At 39.4% G+C, this 18,052-nt stretch overlaps 1 protein-coding gene across 1 annotated transcript in view; it reads left to right on the top strand.

Annotated features, from left to right (window-relative positions):
• Positions 1–288: 288 nt before the first annotated feature.
• The window catches only part of ZNF326 (zinc finger protein 326), a 43,614-nt gene continuing 25,850 nt past the window's right edge, over positions 289–18,052 (top strand). Inside the window, exons 1-4 of the mRNA XM_050962233.1 lie at positions 289–477; positions 7,124–7,253; positions 9,384–9,789; positions 12,553–12,748. Coding sequence (XP_050818190.1) covers positions 462–477; positions 7,124–7,253; positions 9,384–9,789; positions 12,553–12,748 — 748 coding nt within the window. The 5' untranslated portion in view covers positions 289–461. The remainder of the gene's footprint in view (positions 478–7,123; positions 7,254–9,383; positions 9,790–12,552; positions 12,749–18,052) is intronic.

Below are 18,052 nucleotides of genomic sequence, written 5' to 3'. Positions count from 1 at the left end.
ACAGCTACCTTCCATGGGATGGATACCTTAAAATACAAAAAGTTAACCATGCCATTGTATTGCATTTAAAGGTGATTTAATAAACAAAGGCCTGAGCTCTGGCTATATGCCAGACTCAAAAATGGCCGCCACCAGAAACCAAGACGGCCGCCGACTAGTCAGCCAGTGACCTACATGGCCCTAAAAAACGATGCCCGAAGCAGACATGGCGGCGCCCACCGCTCTTCCCCTCTGCGTTGTCTTTCATTTCTATGCCCTCTCGATGGTCTTCACGCCCACAGATCGTCACGTGACGCCACGAAGGTGACCAATCGAGGACCGACGTCTGTGTGCGGTCGCTCCCGTGCCCCGCCCAGCCTCGTTCTGGTAGAAGGCGCCATTGAGAGACGCTAGAGTCGTTGCTGTCGTGGTCCCAGGGAGGCGTCCGCCGAGCCCGGGCACAGGGCACCACCGCCGTTGTCATGGATTACGGGGAAGGTGAGGGCGCCCCCCGGAGCGAGGGGAGAGTCCGGCCGCTGCTGCCTCCTCGGGACCCGCCTCTGTCTCAAAATGGCAGCGTCCGCTCTGTGTCGTACAGCGGGAACGGGCGGCCCCGGCTCCGCCTCCCGGCCTGGGGCAGCGGCGCGGTCTGTGCCCGGGAAGCAGGGATCGGGGCCCGAGGAGCAGCCTCGGCGCAGTGGGGTGGGGGGTACGCGCCCCGGCATAGGGAGAGGTCGCGCCGGAGGGGAGTGAGGGGCCCTTGGTGCGAGCTTGTGTCGGGAGCAATAGCTGCCTCGTGGCAGCCCAGCACCAGGGCATTCACGCTGGCCCACCCCTCCCAGCTGCGGCTCCCCAGGCACTCCCTTGCGAGATGGTGTGACTGTACACAGCGGGTCAGTTTCAAGAGTGAGCAGCAAATACAGTCCAAAGCGATCTGCCTGACAAGCCACTGGTGATAATAACAAGGTTATTCGCTTGAGTGGGTATAACGTGCACTGGCTGTACACATGATCTGGATCTAGATTAATTGTAATAAAAAACCATGAAAAGGAGTTGCGTGTCTGCGTGGACATATCAATACAAACCTCTGCTCGTTCAAAAAAAAAAAAGGGGGGGGGAAATAAAATGTTGAGCTATTCAAAGAATGGGATGGAAAATAATGAAAAAAATAGAATGCTATTCCTTGGAATACTGTGCTCACTTCTTATTACTCTATATCACAAATGACATAGTAGAAATAGAGCAGGGTTTGTTGTCATCCCACTTTTACAGGCCTGGAAAAACTTCCATATGAGTAAAGATTGGGATTGTGTAGTTTAGAGATGACTTGAGTAAGAAGGGACTTGAAAAGAATCTGAAAGAATAAATGGTTCAGAGAAGGCAAATTGTTCTTATTTTATGAAAAAGGATTTTAAAAATGAGGCCACAGATTTAAGTGATAAAAGTAATAAATGTTAACGTGATGCATAATTAAGGCTACGTTTAGTCACAGGTATTTTTAGTACAAGTCATGGACAGGTCATGGGCAATAAACAGAATTTGCGGCCTGTGACCTGTCCATGACTTGTACTATAAACACCCCTGACTAACTCTTAGGTGCTTCTAGGGGGCTCCAGGGTGCCACGCCTGCTCTGGGGAAAGGGAGGCTGACCTGCGGGGTGTCACACCTGCTCTGGGGAAAGGGGGGCTAGGGGGCGGAGTGGCCCGGGGCACTCTCACTACTCCTGCTCTGGCATCCTCTGGGGAAAGCTGCTTGGGTCTGCAGGAGCAGTGGCTGGCCCCCGGGCTGCCCCAGCAGCTCTGGGATCAGCCACCCTACAGTTGCAGAAGTCATGGAGGTCCCAGAAAGTCATGGAATCCCTGACTTCCATGACAGACTCACAGCTTTATGTATGGAATTCATTTCTATGAGAACTACAAGGATGAGATAATGATTCAAAAAAGGGTTAAACAGCAGTATTCTCATTAACTGTATCCACCCTTACATTAGAATGGCTTTTTAAAAAGAATTAGGTCTTCTAAATCCTAATGCTTCAGTACATAAACATCCACTAAAAGACTGGGAATTTAAAGATGTTCCCCCAATAGGCAGATCATTTCATAATTGTTCCCTATAGGATTTCTTGTAAGCACCTCTAAATAGTATCAGAGGGGTAGCCATGTTAGTCTGGATCTGTAAAAGCAGCAAAGAATCCTGTGGCACCTTATAGACTAACTAAATTTGACACCATCAGCTCAGGATTGAACAAAGACTGTGAATGGCTTGCCAACTACAGAACCAGTTTCTCCTCTCTTGGTTTTCACACCTCAACTGCTAGAACAGGGCCTCATCCTCCCTGATTGAACTGACCTTGTTATCTCTAGCTTGCTTGCTAGCATATATATACCTGCCCTTGGATATTTCCACCACATGCATCTGAAGAAGTGGGTATTCACCCACGAAAGCTCATGCTCCAAAACGTCTGTTAGTCTATAAGGTGCCACAGGATTCTTTGCTGCTTTTACACCTCTAAATAGCCACTATCTGAAACAGAATACTAGATCCCAGTGTGGCAGTTCCTATGGTATGGTCTTTCAGCCTTTGGCTGAATGTATTCCCAATAAATCCAAAGTTTGATTGTCTTTTATAGAAGCCAAAATAACCTGTTTAAAATCTTTCATCTTGATATTAAGTTAAAATGCCCATCTTTAGTAATTTTCAGCTTTTTAGTGTTAAGTGCATTGTCAGTGGAAGAGACTGGAATGAAAAATGCAATTTTTATATGGGCATTTAAAATATTGAAACTTTCAGTAAAATTATTAACCAAATGGGATGACTCTAAAACCTGTCTGCTGAAAAATGCTGTGAAAGATCTGGTTGGTATTATTTATCATTATTAAAATGAATCCAAAATCAGTTTTCTCTCTGAATGAGGGGTATATCATATCATTAGAATGTAACTTTAAGGTGCTTCTAAAATGGCTTCACTTTACATTAGTTAAAATAAAAGAGAACACTTTTAAAAAGTACTAAAAGAAATCAGTTGTGATGCCAGAGACACTATAGGATCAGACCTTAATCCTTGCCATGTGTGCTGTAAAAGGGGATGTGTAATCAATCCATTGTTGCATCCTGATTGGTTCAATTCTACCTTACAAGCAGTGTGGTTTGCAAGTTAAATTGTAAATGTCCAGTAGGTGGCAATAGAGGGGACACACTGCATATTAGTACAGTAAATGGACTTTTATGTTTTTCTCAATTAACTCTGGTTTGAGTTTTTGGCAAGTTTCTGTCTGATGGAATATTTTTAGCCAGTTCTAAGCACTTTTTAAAGGTTGCCTTATGACTGCTGTAACTCTTCTAGGACCTATAGCTAGGGTCTGAAATTGTGAAGGGACAGTAAAAACTTGGAGCTCTTTGTGGAATAAATTACCTAAAACGATAGTAAATTAATGTAAATACATAGACTGCTGTAATCAATTTCATTTTAATCTGGAAAGAAAATGAACTAGGTGCATACATGTTCTAGAACATACCTGAATGTTACTTATTACACATTTTAAATATGCTCATGTCTGTATATATAACTCAGTTCCTAAATGTTTTATGTGCACATAAATCCTCATTCCACAAATTCATCTATATGAATGGATGAGGCATTGACTTGAGTGGGGCTCTTTATGCACAGAGGTGTGACTTTCTGAATCTAATTGTGGGACAGGGGCCTTAAAAGGGACATACTCAACTTTAACACACAAGTTTTGCCAGAAAACATTTGACTTATTGTTGCACAACCAAGACTTAAGATTACTATAGGCAATTCTGGTTGTAAAATGGCAAGATATTGAATTTTGCCATCTGAAATGGATAGAAGTTGCTCCAGTAAAAGATATTACCTCATCCATCTTGCCCCTCTAATATTCTGGGACCAATACAGCTACAGCAACACTGCATATAGGAATTGTCAGTCAAGAGGAGTCCCTTCGCTTAGATTTTTAAACTTTCCTTTTAAAGATAGTTTCTTTAAGGATGGCATGGAAATTATTCACAAAAAGGTTTTTCTTTTGCATTAGCTGTTTCAAATCAGTGTTAGCAAGAACTTTCTTTTTTCTGTCCCTGTTTCTTATTCATTCTTTTGACTTTATTCTGTGCTTGAAAATTATGCTGGTCCTTTTGGTTCTAAATATATTTATAGTAGTTTCTAATTTTATGTTGAATGCCTTGAAAGGGCAGGCCCCTGTTAGGGATGACGTTAGTTGGGCATTCACAAACTCTTAAGCTTTTTATTAGCTCAGCAGATTTGTGGGTGTTTATTTAAAAAAAAAAAAAGCCAGAAAATAATGCAATAGCAATTTCAAGCTAAAACATATGTTTAGGTATTTTTTTTCAGGTGTTAAGTCAAAAAGGCTAACTTTTCCAAGGAGCTTTAAAATAAATTAATAATCTGAAAGAGTAACATCAGCTCAGTTTTCAGTGGTATTCTGGAATATTGCTTTATTACAGGGTTTTCATTAACTTTTTAAAAAAGTTTACATATAACTTGTGCTGTCCTAGGAGCATTGATTTTTGCCTCAGCTTGGCCCTCCCTCCTTTGTCCCCTATCACACATATGCATCAGTGTTCCCTCTAATTTTTCCCTCCCCTGTGCAGAATCGATTTTGTTATGTGCACCAATATGAAGGTGACACATTACCTCCATTTTGGTGCACATAACAAAATTCATGTGGCAGGGTGGGGTCACGGGGTTCAGAGTGTGTGAGAGGGCTCAGGGCTCGGGCAGAGGGTTAGGGTGCAGGGGCAGGTGAGGGATCTGGTTGGGGGTGCGGGCTCTGGGGTGAGGCTGGGGATGAGGAGTTTGGGGTGCAGTGGGGTTCCCCATGGCGGCAGTGGAGAGAGGACCCCACCACACGTTTTCTTTCCCCATGGAAACACCTGGGCTGAGTGGGAGAAGCACCTCTCCCCCAGCCGTGGCAGGTCCAGGCTGGGCTGGGGGAGTGGTGCCTGTCCCCTTGCTGTGGCAGGTTTGGAGCCAGCAGAGGGGCACCGGTCCCTTGGCCACAGCAAGTTTGGGGCTGGGTTGGGCCCGGGGGAGAGGCATTGCGTCAGATCTGGGACTTGGGAAGAGGCATCTCTCCCCACTACAGCACTGACCGCCTGCACGGTGCTTAATAGGCAGCTGTGTGGCCACACAGCTTAGAGAGAACTTAATTGTGCATTTGCCCCTGTTGTGGTAGGGTTGGGAACAGCTGAAGTGATCCTTATCTGGTCTTAACTCTCTTGAAATTCCCCTCCCCCCCCGCAGGAATGAAAAAGTGCCAACATGAAAAGGTTCAATAAAATGTTGTTTTAATAGTTAAATTACTTCTTGATTTTAAATAAAGTAGGCAAAATGATTTGTGTGTAAATAAAGAACAGGAAATATAAAGTCTGCTGGACAGAAACGTTTTAGCAAGCACAGACATACAGACTAGTACTCAAGAATTCAATACCAATAGCTAACAATAGTGGGGGAGCTGCTTTTGAAACTTCTAGCCTTCTAGGAACAGAAAAAGGGACACTAGTGCACCATTCCAGATGCAAGACTAACAACCTCCCCCAAGTAATTCTCTGCTTAACTTCCCATTGCTTTCCCACTACTCATACCTCTCCTGCAGGGGTGAGGGAGGAACTGCATGGATTGTAAAAAGGCATATGCTCCTCCTAGTTGTGGACCACTTCACTGTGCCTCCAACAGGGAGATGCTAGAATAGGAAACTCTTAAAACAGTAACAAAACTATGCATAAGTAAATTTATGCAGAAGATTTTTATTAAAAGCTTTTTATCTCGAGCTTTTAAGTGCACTCCAGATCCTGAGTTTGGCATTGTATTGTATTGTATTGACACACAGCTTTCCTTCCAACACCTGTTGTACTTGTGTGTTATCATACCTTTCCCACCATTATGGGCACGGTATCGTGAGGCAATATAATAAATGTTATCATCCAATCAGTGTTAGTGCTTCTATTGGTGAACCTTCACTAGTGCTAAAGCACTGTTGAGAGAATTGCTGAAATATCTGTGTAAACACTGCCTTTGTTTAAATAAACCTTAAAACAGGAAGGAGGGCCTCTCCTGGGTAGCGCAGGCAGGGAGTGATGGTCAGTCTGTGGGTGATTTGTCAGCTAGCCAGCTGATTATGTTGAAACTGGGGCATAACTTGCATTTCATATCGTCAGTTTGGGCACTATGGTAAACATTTTTGTCACTCTACAAATTTAATTTTGAAACCTTATTTGTATGGAATATCCATTCAAAAGAATAGAGTGTTTGACCACACCAAATAAGCACATTAGCTTGATGGTTCTGAAGTTGAAATTGACATTGAATCAGGCAGCAAAGTGGGGGAAGTCCACACCACTTTTAGCGCCAATGTTCCAGTCTGTCTGAAGACTCTTCACTGCATCTCTCCACACGTGGAAGATTATGTGACCAAAGGATTAGACACTTCTTAAAGTAAATTTATGTTTTGTGGAAAGCACTGTGAACATAAGAAAAAAATATATACTTGAGGGAGACTGCAAATGCATGTATACACAGGCTGATTAACAATGCCGAATCATCACAACAAAACTGTCTGCTCACGTCTCTTTGCAGAATCTTTAATGATTGTGATGGATGAGAGAACATAGATCACAGAAGTTTTTGGTGGTAGCAAGAATTAATTTTGATTTGCAAATAATATGATATGGAAGTCACTCTAACAATCAACATAGAACTTGATCACTTAAAAATTACTCTTATGACAACAGGTTCTTAATCCCAGAGCTGGATAAATTTGTGGTCCACAGGGAAACATCTTTTTGATTTTGTAAAATGTTTTCCTTAGAATTTTTCTAACCTTTATTGGGTTATTTCCATATTCCAGGTATTTTCTACAGCCGGTAATTCCATTTTACCCAGAGTGAACCTAGATAGTCAAGCCGACTGTCATCCAAGCATTGGTCTTTGACAGGCTGTAGGCAAGCAAGGACACTATACAATGACAATCTTGATCAAAAAGATGAGCTGCATGTCAGCTGCATGCTCTACCAGATCCATGGATACCATCTCATGCAGATCTACTTTACCTGTTTCTCAAAATAAAAGAGAACCTCTAATACATGTTTCTTTCTTGTTCTTTTAAGAAATGGACCGTGACTACGGACATGGAGCTTATGGTGGCCCAAGATCCATGGACTCTTATCTAAATCAATCTTACGGAATGGAGAGTCATGGAGGAGGAGGTGGCGGTGGAGGAGGAGGAGGTGGTAACAGGTAAAATAATCATTCAGTTGTCTCAAGAACTTAACAAATCCAGTTAAAATTTTGAAGTATATCTTTTTTCAACTTAAGTGTTCCTTAGGCATGTTGTGTGATATATATGGAGTTCCATTCTTCATGTTTAATAAAGAATGTAAAAGTTATGCTATGGCATCTTGATAGTCCAAGTCAGTACCTTTGTGGATAATTCTTGCAATCATAATAACATACTTACTTTTTTTTTAAGTAAAACTTATGATGCTCTTTTTGTATTTAGTGACTTTCAGCAATCTGTGGCTGATCAGTAAATTTAGACTGGTTTAATTTAATGTCTCTTAATTTAGCAGTCTATAGGTAAAATGTTTTAATTGGTTCAGTGCTTTAGATTGAATCTAAGAATAGAATCAACATTCCATTTCCAAGGAACATTTAGGATCTATGTTTACCCCTTCAATTCTAATGTAAACTGTGAGAATGTTCACTGGTATTATGACTTAAAGTCATGTCCAGATTATTTTATTGGCAGGTACTAATTACACCAAAATTGTGTATGCTGGGCTATTTTGTAAGATGCATTGGTCTGAAAGTAAAATTTCTGGTGCCATGTTGCATATTTAATCCTTAAGTGTTCCTGATACTCTTTCAGGCTAAATTTACACATACAGTATATACCAACTGGTTTATTTCAGGTTTTAAAATCCTGTGCAGATTAGTTTCAACTGGGACAAAATAAAGCTGGAAGAAAATGTAGTAACTTGTTGGTATCCTCATTTACACAGTTGAATCCTCGACTGGAGGTAGCAGGACTACTGTATAGAAACTGTATGTAGCCATTGCAGTGCCGTTGGGCAAGGACAGGTGGGAGAATAGAGAAAATGCCATTGCAGTGTCATTGGGCAAGTAGGGAGAACAGAGAAAATATACTTTGCAGTTTTGTTAGACTACTAGTTGATCAATATTAGGATTTGCAAATGATAAATGTTATGATCAATTAAAATCTGTGCACAGATCCAGGAATAAGATGTACCTACCATTTAGTAATCTGTATATGATTGAGGTTGACTGGAGACCTGAAACACATTAAAATGTCTGTTGCCATAAAACCTTGCAATTATGCATGGACTGTTTCTGTAAATAATGTCATTTTGTGTGTAGTTTTGGGTCTTCTGAGACTAACGTCTTTAAAATAAAGGCGTTCATGTTACCATAGACACGGGAAGCAATTGAGTCCGTTTATTAGTTTGTATTTCTGTTAGTAAAGGGCTTCCCTTTCCCTATTTCTGTGGAATTGCCCTATTTTAATTTTCTGGGGAGACTAATGAGCTCCCCTTCGCAACATGGTTAGAGATTATAATGATTCCTTGCCCCACCTCCTCCCTACCCCAAAAAACTAAAAACAAAACAAACCCCAGTGAATAACTAAAGAGTTCTGCTACTTATCACTCTACCTTGAGATTCCCATGGACCATCTCCATGTGTAATGTGTACATATTGTACAGATTTTCCAAACGCTGAAGTTGCTAGACTTTATGGTCTACAAGTAAAAGATGGAGGGGTATTGGTGATCATGATCTCTGTGACTGGAAAATTTTAAATTTTACAAGAAGAATGTCCAAAAATACAAATGAGTACTATAGATCACTTCTTTTCTGTTTTTTAAAGTAAAACTGTGGGGGTGTAAAAATCACCTCTGTTGTATTATAAATACTAAAAATATTTTGGCCAATTTTCCCAATTGAAAATTAAGCTATTTTAAATGCTGTTTAATTGTTAAAATGTAGGCATGACTTTGAAAAAGAAACAGTTTGATTACCCTGTGAGCTTCTGCAGGTGATTATTTTCCTGAGACTAGGGCTGGGCTCAAATGATGTTTAGTAAATACTGCTGAGAAATTAAATTGAACAAAGTTCAGACATACTGAACTTTAGAATTGTTTGTACAGAAAATGACTCAGATAGTGTTCTATCTGGTCACAGCTTGAATTGCCCAGCCCTAATCAAGATAAAAACAGTAAAACAACCGTACAAACCCGTATAGTATACATTGATTTTAGTTGATAAATGTCAACTGATAACTTGTCTTTTGAAATGTATAACACTAGTAAGCTTACTTTTTTTTTTTTTCCCCACTGTGCAACTTTTCCAGGTTTGGACCTTATGAGTCTTACGACTCCGGGTCTTCTCTGGGTGGGCGAGATCTGTACAGATCTGGCTATGGTTATAATGAACCCGAACAAAGCCGCTTCGGAGGTAGTTATGGTGGTCGATTTGACAGCTCCTACCGGAATAGCCTTGACTCTTTCGGAGGTAGAAACCAGGGCGGGTCTAGCTGGGAAGCACCTTACTCACGTTCAAAATTGAGGCCTGGGTTTATGGAGGACAGAGGAAGAGAGAGTTACTCTTCCTACAGCAGTTTTTCTTCACCCCATATGAAGCCTGCACCTGTAGGCTCTCGGGGGAGAGGAACGCCTGCTTATCCTGAAAGTGGATTTGGAAGCAGAAGCTATGATGCTTTTGGAGGACCATCAACAGGCAGAGGCCGAGGCCGAGGAGTAAGTACAGAATCTTTTCAGATTCTTTTCACTAGTCACTCTTTTAAACCCTTTCAAGACCACAGCTTTAAAACTAATACACTGTCTGACCAAGCAAACTGTCATGGTCGATCAGCCTGGTAATCACTTTGAAGTTGATTTATGAAGAAATACGAGACCCTCTGTTTTGGAAGTAAAGAGCAATATAAGATTAGTTGAAAAGGTTTTGTTAAATCTCTCCTTTTGTTTGAAAGGTGAAGATAAAAGTACTAGGTTTGGTCTAAAAGGGGTTAAAAGGAGTTGCCTTTTTCCTTGTAAACACTAGCATAATTGCTGGTGGGAAAGTTCTTGGATAATTATAAAAGGTTAACTTGAACCTTTTTGAAGTTTTGAGTAGGTTAAAGGTGCAATGTATATGTAAAAATAAAATGTTAGGCTCTGTATGCCATAAAACAGTTTTTTTTTCTTCTTCATATGGGCAGGTGAAATTTTAGCTAATTCTTTGTTAATCACATGCTTGACCAAACAGGAGGTCTCATTTTTAACTTAGTTCTTACTCTAACTTGTATCTGGGGAAAGGGGCAGAAATGTCAAAGGTAGGTGGCAAGCACTTATAGTGGTTTTTCTTAAATTTAAAGTATTGTTTAAAAGGGTGTCATCAGCTTGAAATCTAGTCATCTTAAAAGGAATTAAAATTAGTTTCATATACTACATCTACTTATCCCACTACCTCTGCCAATTTTGTTTTGCTTACACATTTCCCATGTTGCTATGTAAAAGAGCCAGGCAGATAGGAAATAGTGAAACTGATTGCACAAAGTAGAAAAGCTGAAAGATTGAAGAAACATTCTCTACATTTTTCAGTTTGTTTAATTTTAGATGTTATAACAGGGAAAAATATCCAGACAGAATTTATATTTAAGTTGATAGTGTCTCTAACTTAATTTTATAATTCCATCTTTGATTTTTTTTCATGCAAATAGTTCACCTATTGAACATTTTTTGCCTGTACTTTAGAGAGAACTTACTATCTTATACAATTTGTAAACATACCATGGTCCTTTATGAAGCAGTTTTGTTATAGTAAACTATATAGCTTATTTGTAGCTTAAAATGTAGATGAGAATAATTTGTATTGGGTCTTCTAAATGCCTGTGTGTTTTGGTTTTTTGTTAAAAAGGTTTCCTAACCAATATTCTTAAGTAATATAGCTGCCATAATCAGTTTAGCCCAGAAAACCTACACATAGCTGCTAGCTAATGTCCAGCTTAGCAATTGAAAGAGATTCTTATTTTTATATCCCTGTTTGTCAAATTGAAAGTGGTGGGGTTTTAAATTCAGATGCCTTCCTTTTAGAACTGTTTCAGAGCTAAAAGTTCTGTCTAAAAATACAGTATAGTACTTTTATCTAAACTTTTTTTCTTAAAAAATAATGTTATCAGTTTTAGCCTTCAGAAAGGAATTATTTGAGGACAATATAAAAGCTAAACAACTTACCATATTTAAAATGCATTGCACCTTTAATAGATGATGGAAGTATTTGCTTGTAAAAATGTGGATCACCTGGAAAGACTGTTTATTCAAGTGTGTACTTCACATCAAATTTAAATACATGCAGTCTGAACACACTTGCTAGATACCTTTATAGTAGTACTTTGATAATTAAATAGATAAATTGGAATTACTTGAGCATTTGTGCATGGACTTTTATTTTTTTAAACTGTAAATATACCTATTTTAAATATGTGCCGTATTCCAGCCGTGTGTGTTTAAAATGTATTCACCGTTTATGAATATATATATTTTCATATAGTACATTACACTAAACGATTCTAAGGTACTCTTAATTTGAGTAATAAAACATTTAGTTTTGTTTTTGTGACAGTACAGTTATTTCTGCTTATCTGATTCATCCATCCAGTCACATGGACTTTCCTGTCTACCCTCTGTTAATCAAGTAAATGAGCCAATAGGAGATCAGTTTTGTGCTGTTACGCCTTGGTTCCTCCTCTTCAGATTACTCCATTGCCTCCAAAGAGTTGACTGTCACAGATACAGCTCTCCAGACTTCTGCACCATTGTACAGTCTCTTTCAGAGATAAGACAGAAAGAAATTAAGGGATTTGTCATCTAGCCCAATTCCTTGTCCCTGTTGCTGACCTGTTCAGCTTCTTTTTGCATGGATGTTTTTGCCTCCAAAAGCAGTTTTGTAAAGAAGTCCTAAATTCACTGGGTTCACTGTCTTAAATCCTCCTGACAGGATAAAGTTGCTAGAGTATGTTGGGTGTTCTCCAGTAGTCAGTGATCGACGCCGGACAACTTCTGTGCTTTTAGGTTACCATCAAAATAGAAAAATCTTGACAGTCATCTCTATTTCCTTGTCCCAAACCCACAAAGAAAACATCTTTTCTGGCTGTCAGCTGCGTTTTAAAGAATTTGGATGGCTTTCTCATGAGAGAAGAGAACAGAGGTATCAACTAGAGAGTCTAAAGAGAAGGAGCTGAGGTGTACTGAGCTATGAATTCTGATAGGTATACTCATAGCCTGGACTAATGGTTCTGAATAAGCAGAAACCCAGTTCATAGGTGCACATTTAATCTATTAGTGAAGCATCAACAAAGTCATTAGCACCCAGTTTTGATGTGTTTTAATTTAGCAGTGTTTTGTTCCAGAGAGCAGATTTTTATCTGCTTAAACGTATTTACAAATATTTACATGTAGCAATTGTGTTGTTTCTGTTGATTTCATATACTAATACTTTTTGTTGATTTCACAAATTTCCAGCATATGGGAGACTTTGGAGGGATGCATAGACCTGGAATTATTGTTGACTATCATAACAAACCCAGTTCTGCAGCAGTTGCTGCAAGAGGAATAAAGAGAAAAATTATACAGCAGCCATATAACAAACCTGGTGGGACATTTATCAAGAAACCCAAACTGACAAAACCTATTATGATGAACCAGAACAAACTACCTAGTAAGTAATTAAATGAAAAATACTACTAATGGTATTGTTTAATTTCCTTTTTTTAGACGCAGGCATTTCTAATGTTTTGCCATTCTTCAGCACTAAAATTCTCTATTAGGGCTTGATGTTGGCACAGGTCAAAGCTTTATTAACTAGGGGCTAGAAAAACTAGATCAGATCGCCACGTTGGTATGTAGATATTATGGTCATGGACATGTTAGAAATGCATATAGGTAGAAGGTGAATCTATTCAGGTGTATCTTATTTTCTCCAACAAATTGTTTATTTAAATAAACTTTCTCGCTCTTTTATTGTGAAGATAGCTTATCAAATGAGAATAAGTGTCGTGTTGGTGTGTTAAGTAAGTATTGCAGAAGACTGTCTCTAAACAAAGAGCATCACAGCAAATTTGTTATTAAATAATCCCCCTTCATTATTTAAAGTAATTTCAGATCAGAGGATCACTTAAATGCAAATATTAAACCTGAGAGTATGACATTCGACTTGGACTTGGGCATTCATTTTAAGTATTGAACCTTGCTTTGGGTTTCTTTTTCGCGCCTGGCTCTGAGGCTGTAAGAATGTGGTTGTGTATACCTTTATCCTTGTTTTAAAACACATTCCCAGTATACAATCCTCTGTGGAAAAACTGCAGTGTGATGTATCAGTGTCTGCTCAGATGCTACGAGTTCAGTAAAGATGCATGATAAATGCTTGCTATTCCATCAGATTTTGTATTGTAGATGTTGAGACTTGACAAGTCTTAAAAAGTGCATTGTTGTATAAGCCAGAGGAATGGAAACTTGATTCCAGTTTTGAATTTTTCTACTGTGTTTTAGTTCTTGTCAGTTGCCATAACTAATGCTTCAGGGTGCCCTTTTTGTTTCTTTCTTAATGTACTTGACAAGGATGAAAGCAGTTTGCTTCTGCTTCCCTGTAAACCAAGTCCTACTGGTTCTTTACTACAGTGTTCTTAGGGGGCTCGATAGCTCAGTGGTTTGAGCATTGGCCTGCTAAACCCAGGCTTGCGAGTTCAATCCTTGAGGGGGCCACTTGGGGATCTGGGGCAAAAATCAGTACTTGGTCCTGCTAGTGAAGGTAGGGGGCTGGACCTTTCAAGGTCCCTTTCAATTCTAGGAGATAGATATATCTCCAATTATTATTATTCCTACCTCATTAGCAACTCCTGAGCATCCCTTTTGATCACACCACAGGAAACTTATCTACAGTGCAACTGAAAGAGTAGCAGAGGTGATGGGTGGGGAAGAAGAGGGAAGGGGGAAAAAAGGGAGTGAGGAAGTAATGAAAGTCATTAAAAGGTAAATGGGAAGGGAAGATGTTTGTGGCTGAGAAAAGAAGAAATTCATTAATGAAGGAAAAGGAGACAGGCCCCAAGCCCCTTCACACCCTTTCCTGGGGAGGCTTGAGAATAATGTGAGTATCAGTCCTTTGTCTCTTGGATATTGAAAGTCAATCAGGTTCTTAAAGGAAGAACTTTAAATAAAGTAAAAGGATCATACCTGCAAAATCAGGATGGAAGGTAACTTTACAGAGTAATAAAAGGATTTAAAACATAGAGGATTCCTCTCTAGACTCAGCTTCAAAGTTACAAAAAACTCCATCTTAGCATAGGGAAAATTCACATGCTAAAACAAAAGATAATCTAACACGTTTCCTTTCCCTTACAGTTTTTGTAATCTTAGATGGATTATTTCAGGTATGTTTTACCTGCCTGGTCTCTCTTTCCCTCCCAGGAGGGAGAGAACAACAAAGAAAGCCCAAACAACCCCTGCCTCTGATTTGAAAGTATCTTCTTTCCTTATTGGTCCTTTTGGTAAGGTGCCAACCAGGTTATTTGAGCTTCTTAACCCCTTACAAGTAAAGTGATTTAGAACAGCTTCCCAGGAGGGATTCCATGTTACCTTTATCTCTTTGTTTATGACAAGTAATGACAGAAAGTTATTAATGGAACTTGAATGAATTGTTTGCTTTTGCAGCACATGAATTTAAGGATCAAAAATCTTAAATTGTATGCCCAGCAGTCAGTTTTCTTACACCAGAACTTTAAGTCCTAATTGCATATATGTTATTGTATCCTTGCTAATTAAGTGTTGTTGATGGATATGCAATGTTTTCTGTAAATCCTGTTTTCAAATTGCACCTGCAAAATAAGTTTAAAAATCGCCTTATAAACTTGTGAGGTAAAGTTAATACGCAGATATTGGATAAACTTCCACATGCAAGCCATTGTCTAATATATTGACTTTGTAATAATACTGTGAATTGCACAGCTCTAGATGGACAATGGAGTGTTACAGATATTTGTCCCCTTGCCTTTCACTCCAGGAATACTGTAAAACTTTTCCTGGACTAATTGCAGTGAGTGCTGAGGAAACATTCCTATATGCATTACATAGGAGAGACAGCGTTGCTTAACTTGTCCAAAGTTGGTGTGACAGAATGAGTCTGTAAAATACACATTCAGGTACTTCACAAAGCTGTGCTGTATATTTTAAAGATCTCCTAATTTGCTTTTGGAGCTGCGTAACCCAGTTGTGCTAAGCTGGCGTTTGTGGAGGTGACTCGATTGTAGATATTCATCGCATTGCTGGGTAAGTGGCACTGTAAGAATGATAAAGCGTTCTTTTTTTTAAACATACAAAAATCAGTAAGTCTAGTGTTTTGAGAGATACTATACTGACTGCACTAGAAAAGTGAAGTGCTCTATTTGAAGAACAGATACAACAGCAACATTGAAAGCTTACACACACGTGCATAGACATTGGCCTTGCCATTGTACTTTGACCTTGAAGGACTTTTATCTAGAGGTTGGATAGTCATTCGTTCTCTCTGATCATTCAATTTGTGATCTTCTTTTGGGATTACTAAAAAGTAACAATTGTGATGATAGATATTGTGATTTGAAGACTTATACACCTGGAACTAGAAATCTCCAATCTATACAGGCCACAAAACGTCCATCAGGTAACTGGATAGGTTAGTAGTGACAGTCAAGCTATTGACCTTAAGTTATGACCTGTTCATTAACAATTTTCTAAGACATCCATTTCCTTTAATTACTGTTCTTTTATGCCGTATTCAAATATTCAGGTATACGTGCCATATTCAAAATGTTGCTGTTCCTTTTGTAGCGAAAAGTGTTTTCTTGTTACAAATCCCTGTGGATCTTTTTCCAGCTGAACTGTTTCCAGGGCACAATTTATAAATGTCAGAATATATTTTAAATTTCAAAATAATTTCTCCCATTGTCGTTTGCTACCTCTTTCCTTCCAGGTGTTCAAATAGGTTACTGAGCCCACGTTTCCTTGTGCCTGCTTGTATTTTTTTCCATTTATTCAGGTTAAAGGCTTGATCCCGGTGATCATATCTGCATAATAAATCTGTCAGTGGTGCTGGCAACAGGATTGCAGAGATAAAGTTGAGCAGCCCTAACCATTTTCACTCTGCTACTGGCATCATTACAGAAGTTCAAGAGAGCAGAGATTCTATTAATTTGAAAGAGACTGAAATGAGAGGCAGTCAGGAGATGGAGTTAAAAAAAACACTATCATACAAAAATAAGTCTGGAGTATATCTGCCTGAGTCTTTTCTTCCACAGCTCTACACAGTTACTCTTCTTCCCACCCCCCTTTTAAAGAGGCAGATTTAATTTTTTTTAATTAAAGCTAATGTTAAAATTATCTAATACACAAGGAAAGGGTTTCTATACATCTGGGTATAATGCTTAAATTATCCAAAAAAACAAAGTTTGGTTTAAAAGCCATAAAATACATATAGTCCATAATCTGCAGTATCCCAAATTAAAGTTAATACATTTAACAGTACAGTTAAAATACTAGCATCCAAATATTCAGGTACATCACTCATAAAAAGTTATACTAAGAGTAGCTTGTGGGAAGCAATTATAGCAGTGAGTGTAGATTGTTCCTCAATAATTGAAAATTTAGGATAGGTTGTCCCTCAGTAAGTACAATATATCAGAGAAGTATTTCAATTACTTTCCTGACTTCACTTCTCAGCAACACTCCAGCCCATCTCTCCTTATGTTGCCGATGTCTGGTGATATGTTCTAAATAGATGTCCCTTGACCACCCGATGGAATCCAGCACCATAAGTTGCCACATCATCCGAGCGTAGCGCTGACTGATTCCGTATTCTTGCAACACTTGCTCATTACTGGGGTCCCATGCGCTCAAGACTCTGGCGATCAGAGCGTGTGTTTGAACCTCGTACCCCTAGCTCCCGAGCATCAGCCACGTTTTGAGCTTGGGCGTCTCAGAGGGCCGGGGTCCTGGTCTCAGAGGGAACTGTGATATCCAGACCAGATATCCACCATGACAGTCTTCTTATGTTCCTTGTTAGTGAGCGTGGTTGTCTAACTGGAAAATATTCACGATTTTTGGTGTTTATGTGCTTGTCACCTCATTATGTTTTGATCGTATTTGTATGTTATGCTTATTTTGATTCTTTTGGTATCTTAGACTTAGTGGTCACTTACATGTTATTTGTCTTACCAGTAGGTTATCCTTATATTTGTACTTATTGAATGTTGCATTGAATCTTAGGTAAGTTGATTATAAAAATAATGGATTAGTTAACTGAGAGTTGCTCTTATAAAAATATTTATGTCCACTGTATTGATATAATCTTATTACTGAAACAGGTAAATAATTGATTTCTGTTAAATAAATTTCAGCTTATATGTTAACCACAATATTTTCAAACACAAAGAAACAGGTTTTTGTATTTTGTGTCGTGTATTTTGCAGTTGTATGTGTGGAGGCTGGTAGGGGCAGTCTGCTGGGGGAGAAGCTGAGCCCTGATTAGGGAGCTGGGCTTCCCTGCTTAGGGGTCCTGTAAAGGTAGCCATCCAGTCAGGCAGCGGCATACACAGCTGCATCAGCACAGCAGCCAGCAAACAGAGCTGTAAACAGGGGAAATTCAGTGGGAGTTTACAGGGAGAGGTTGTGGGGGAGACTTAGAAACCTAAGCAGAGGAACTGACAGGCTAGTGAAGGGAGTGGGTGGTGGTCTGCCAGTGTTCTGGTGCCTGTTGGAGGTTTGTTTTGGTTTGTGTTTCTTGAACTAACAGGTTTTAGGTGGGAAGGCTGTGACCGATACAGAGGCAGCAGTGAAAAACACAATGAGGCTGACTGGATGTGAAAGCTGCGTCATGTACATGATCCTGGAGGGGGGTACCTGAAAAGAGTTTCGTCTGCATGAAGTGCTGCCTGATAGAGCTGATGGAAGAAAAGATCCGAGGACTGGAGATGCAGGTGGAAACTCTGGTTGA

This window comes from Gopherus flavomarginatus, chromosome 7 (assembly GCF_025201925.1).
Source record: "Gopherus flavomarginatus isolate rGopFla2 chromosome 7, rGopFla2.mat.asm, whole genome shotgun sequence".
In the NCBI taxonomy this organism is placed as follows: Eukaryota; Metazoa; Chordata; order Testudines; family Testudinidae; genus Gopherus; species Gopherus flavomarginatus.
Note: the sequence above shows the minus strand (reverse complement) of the source record. Positions and strands in the feature narration are given on the sequence as shown.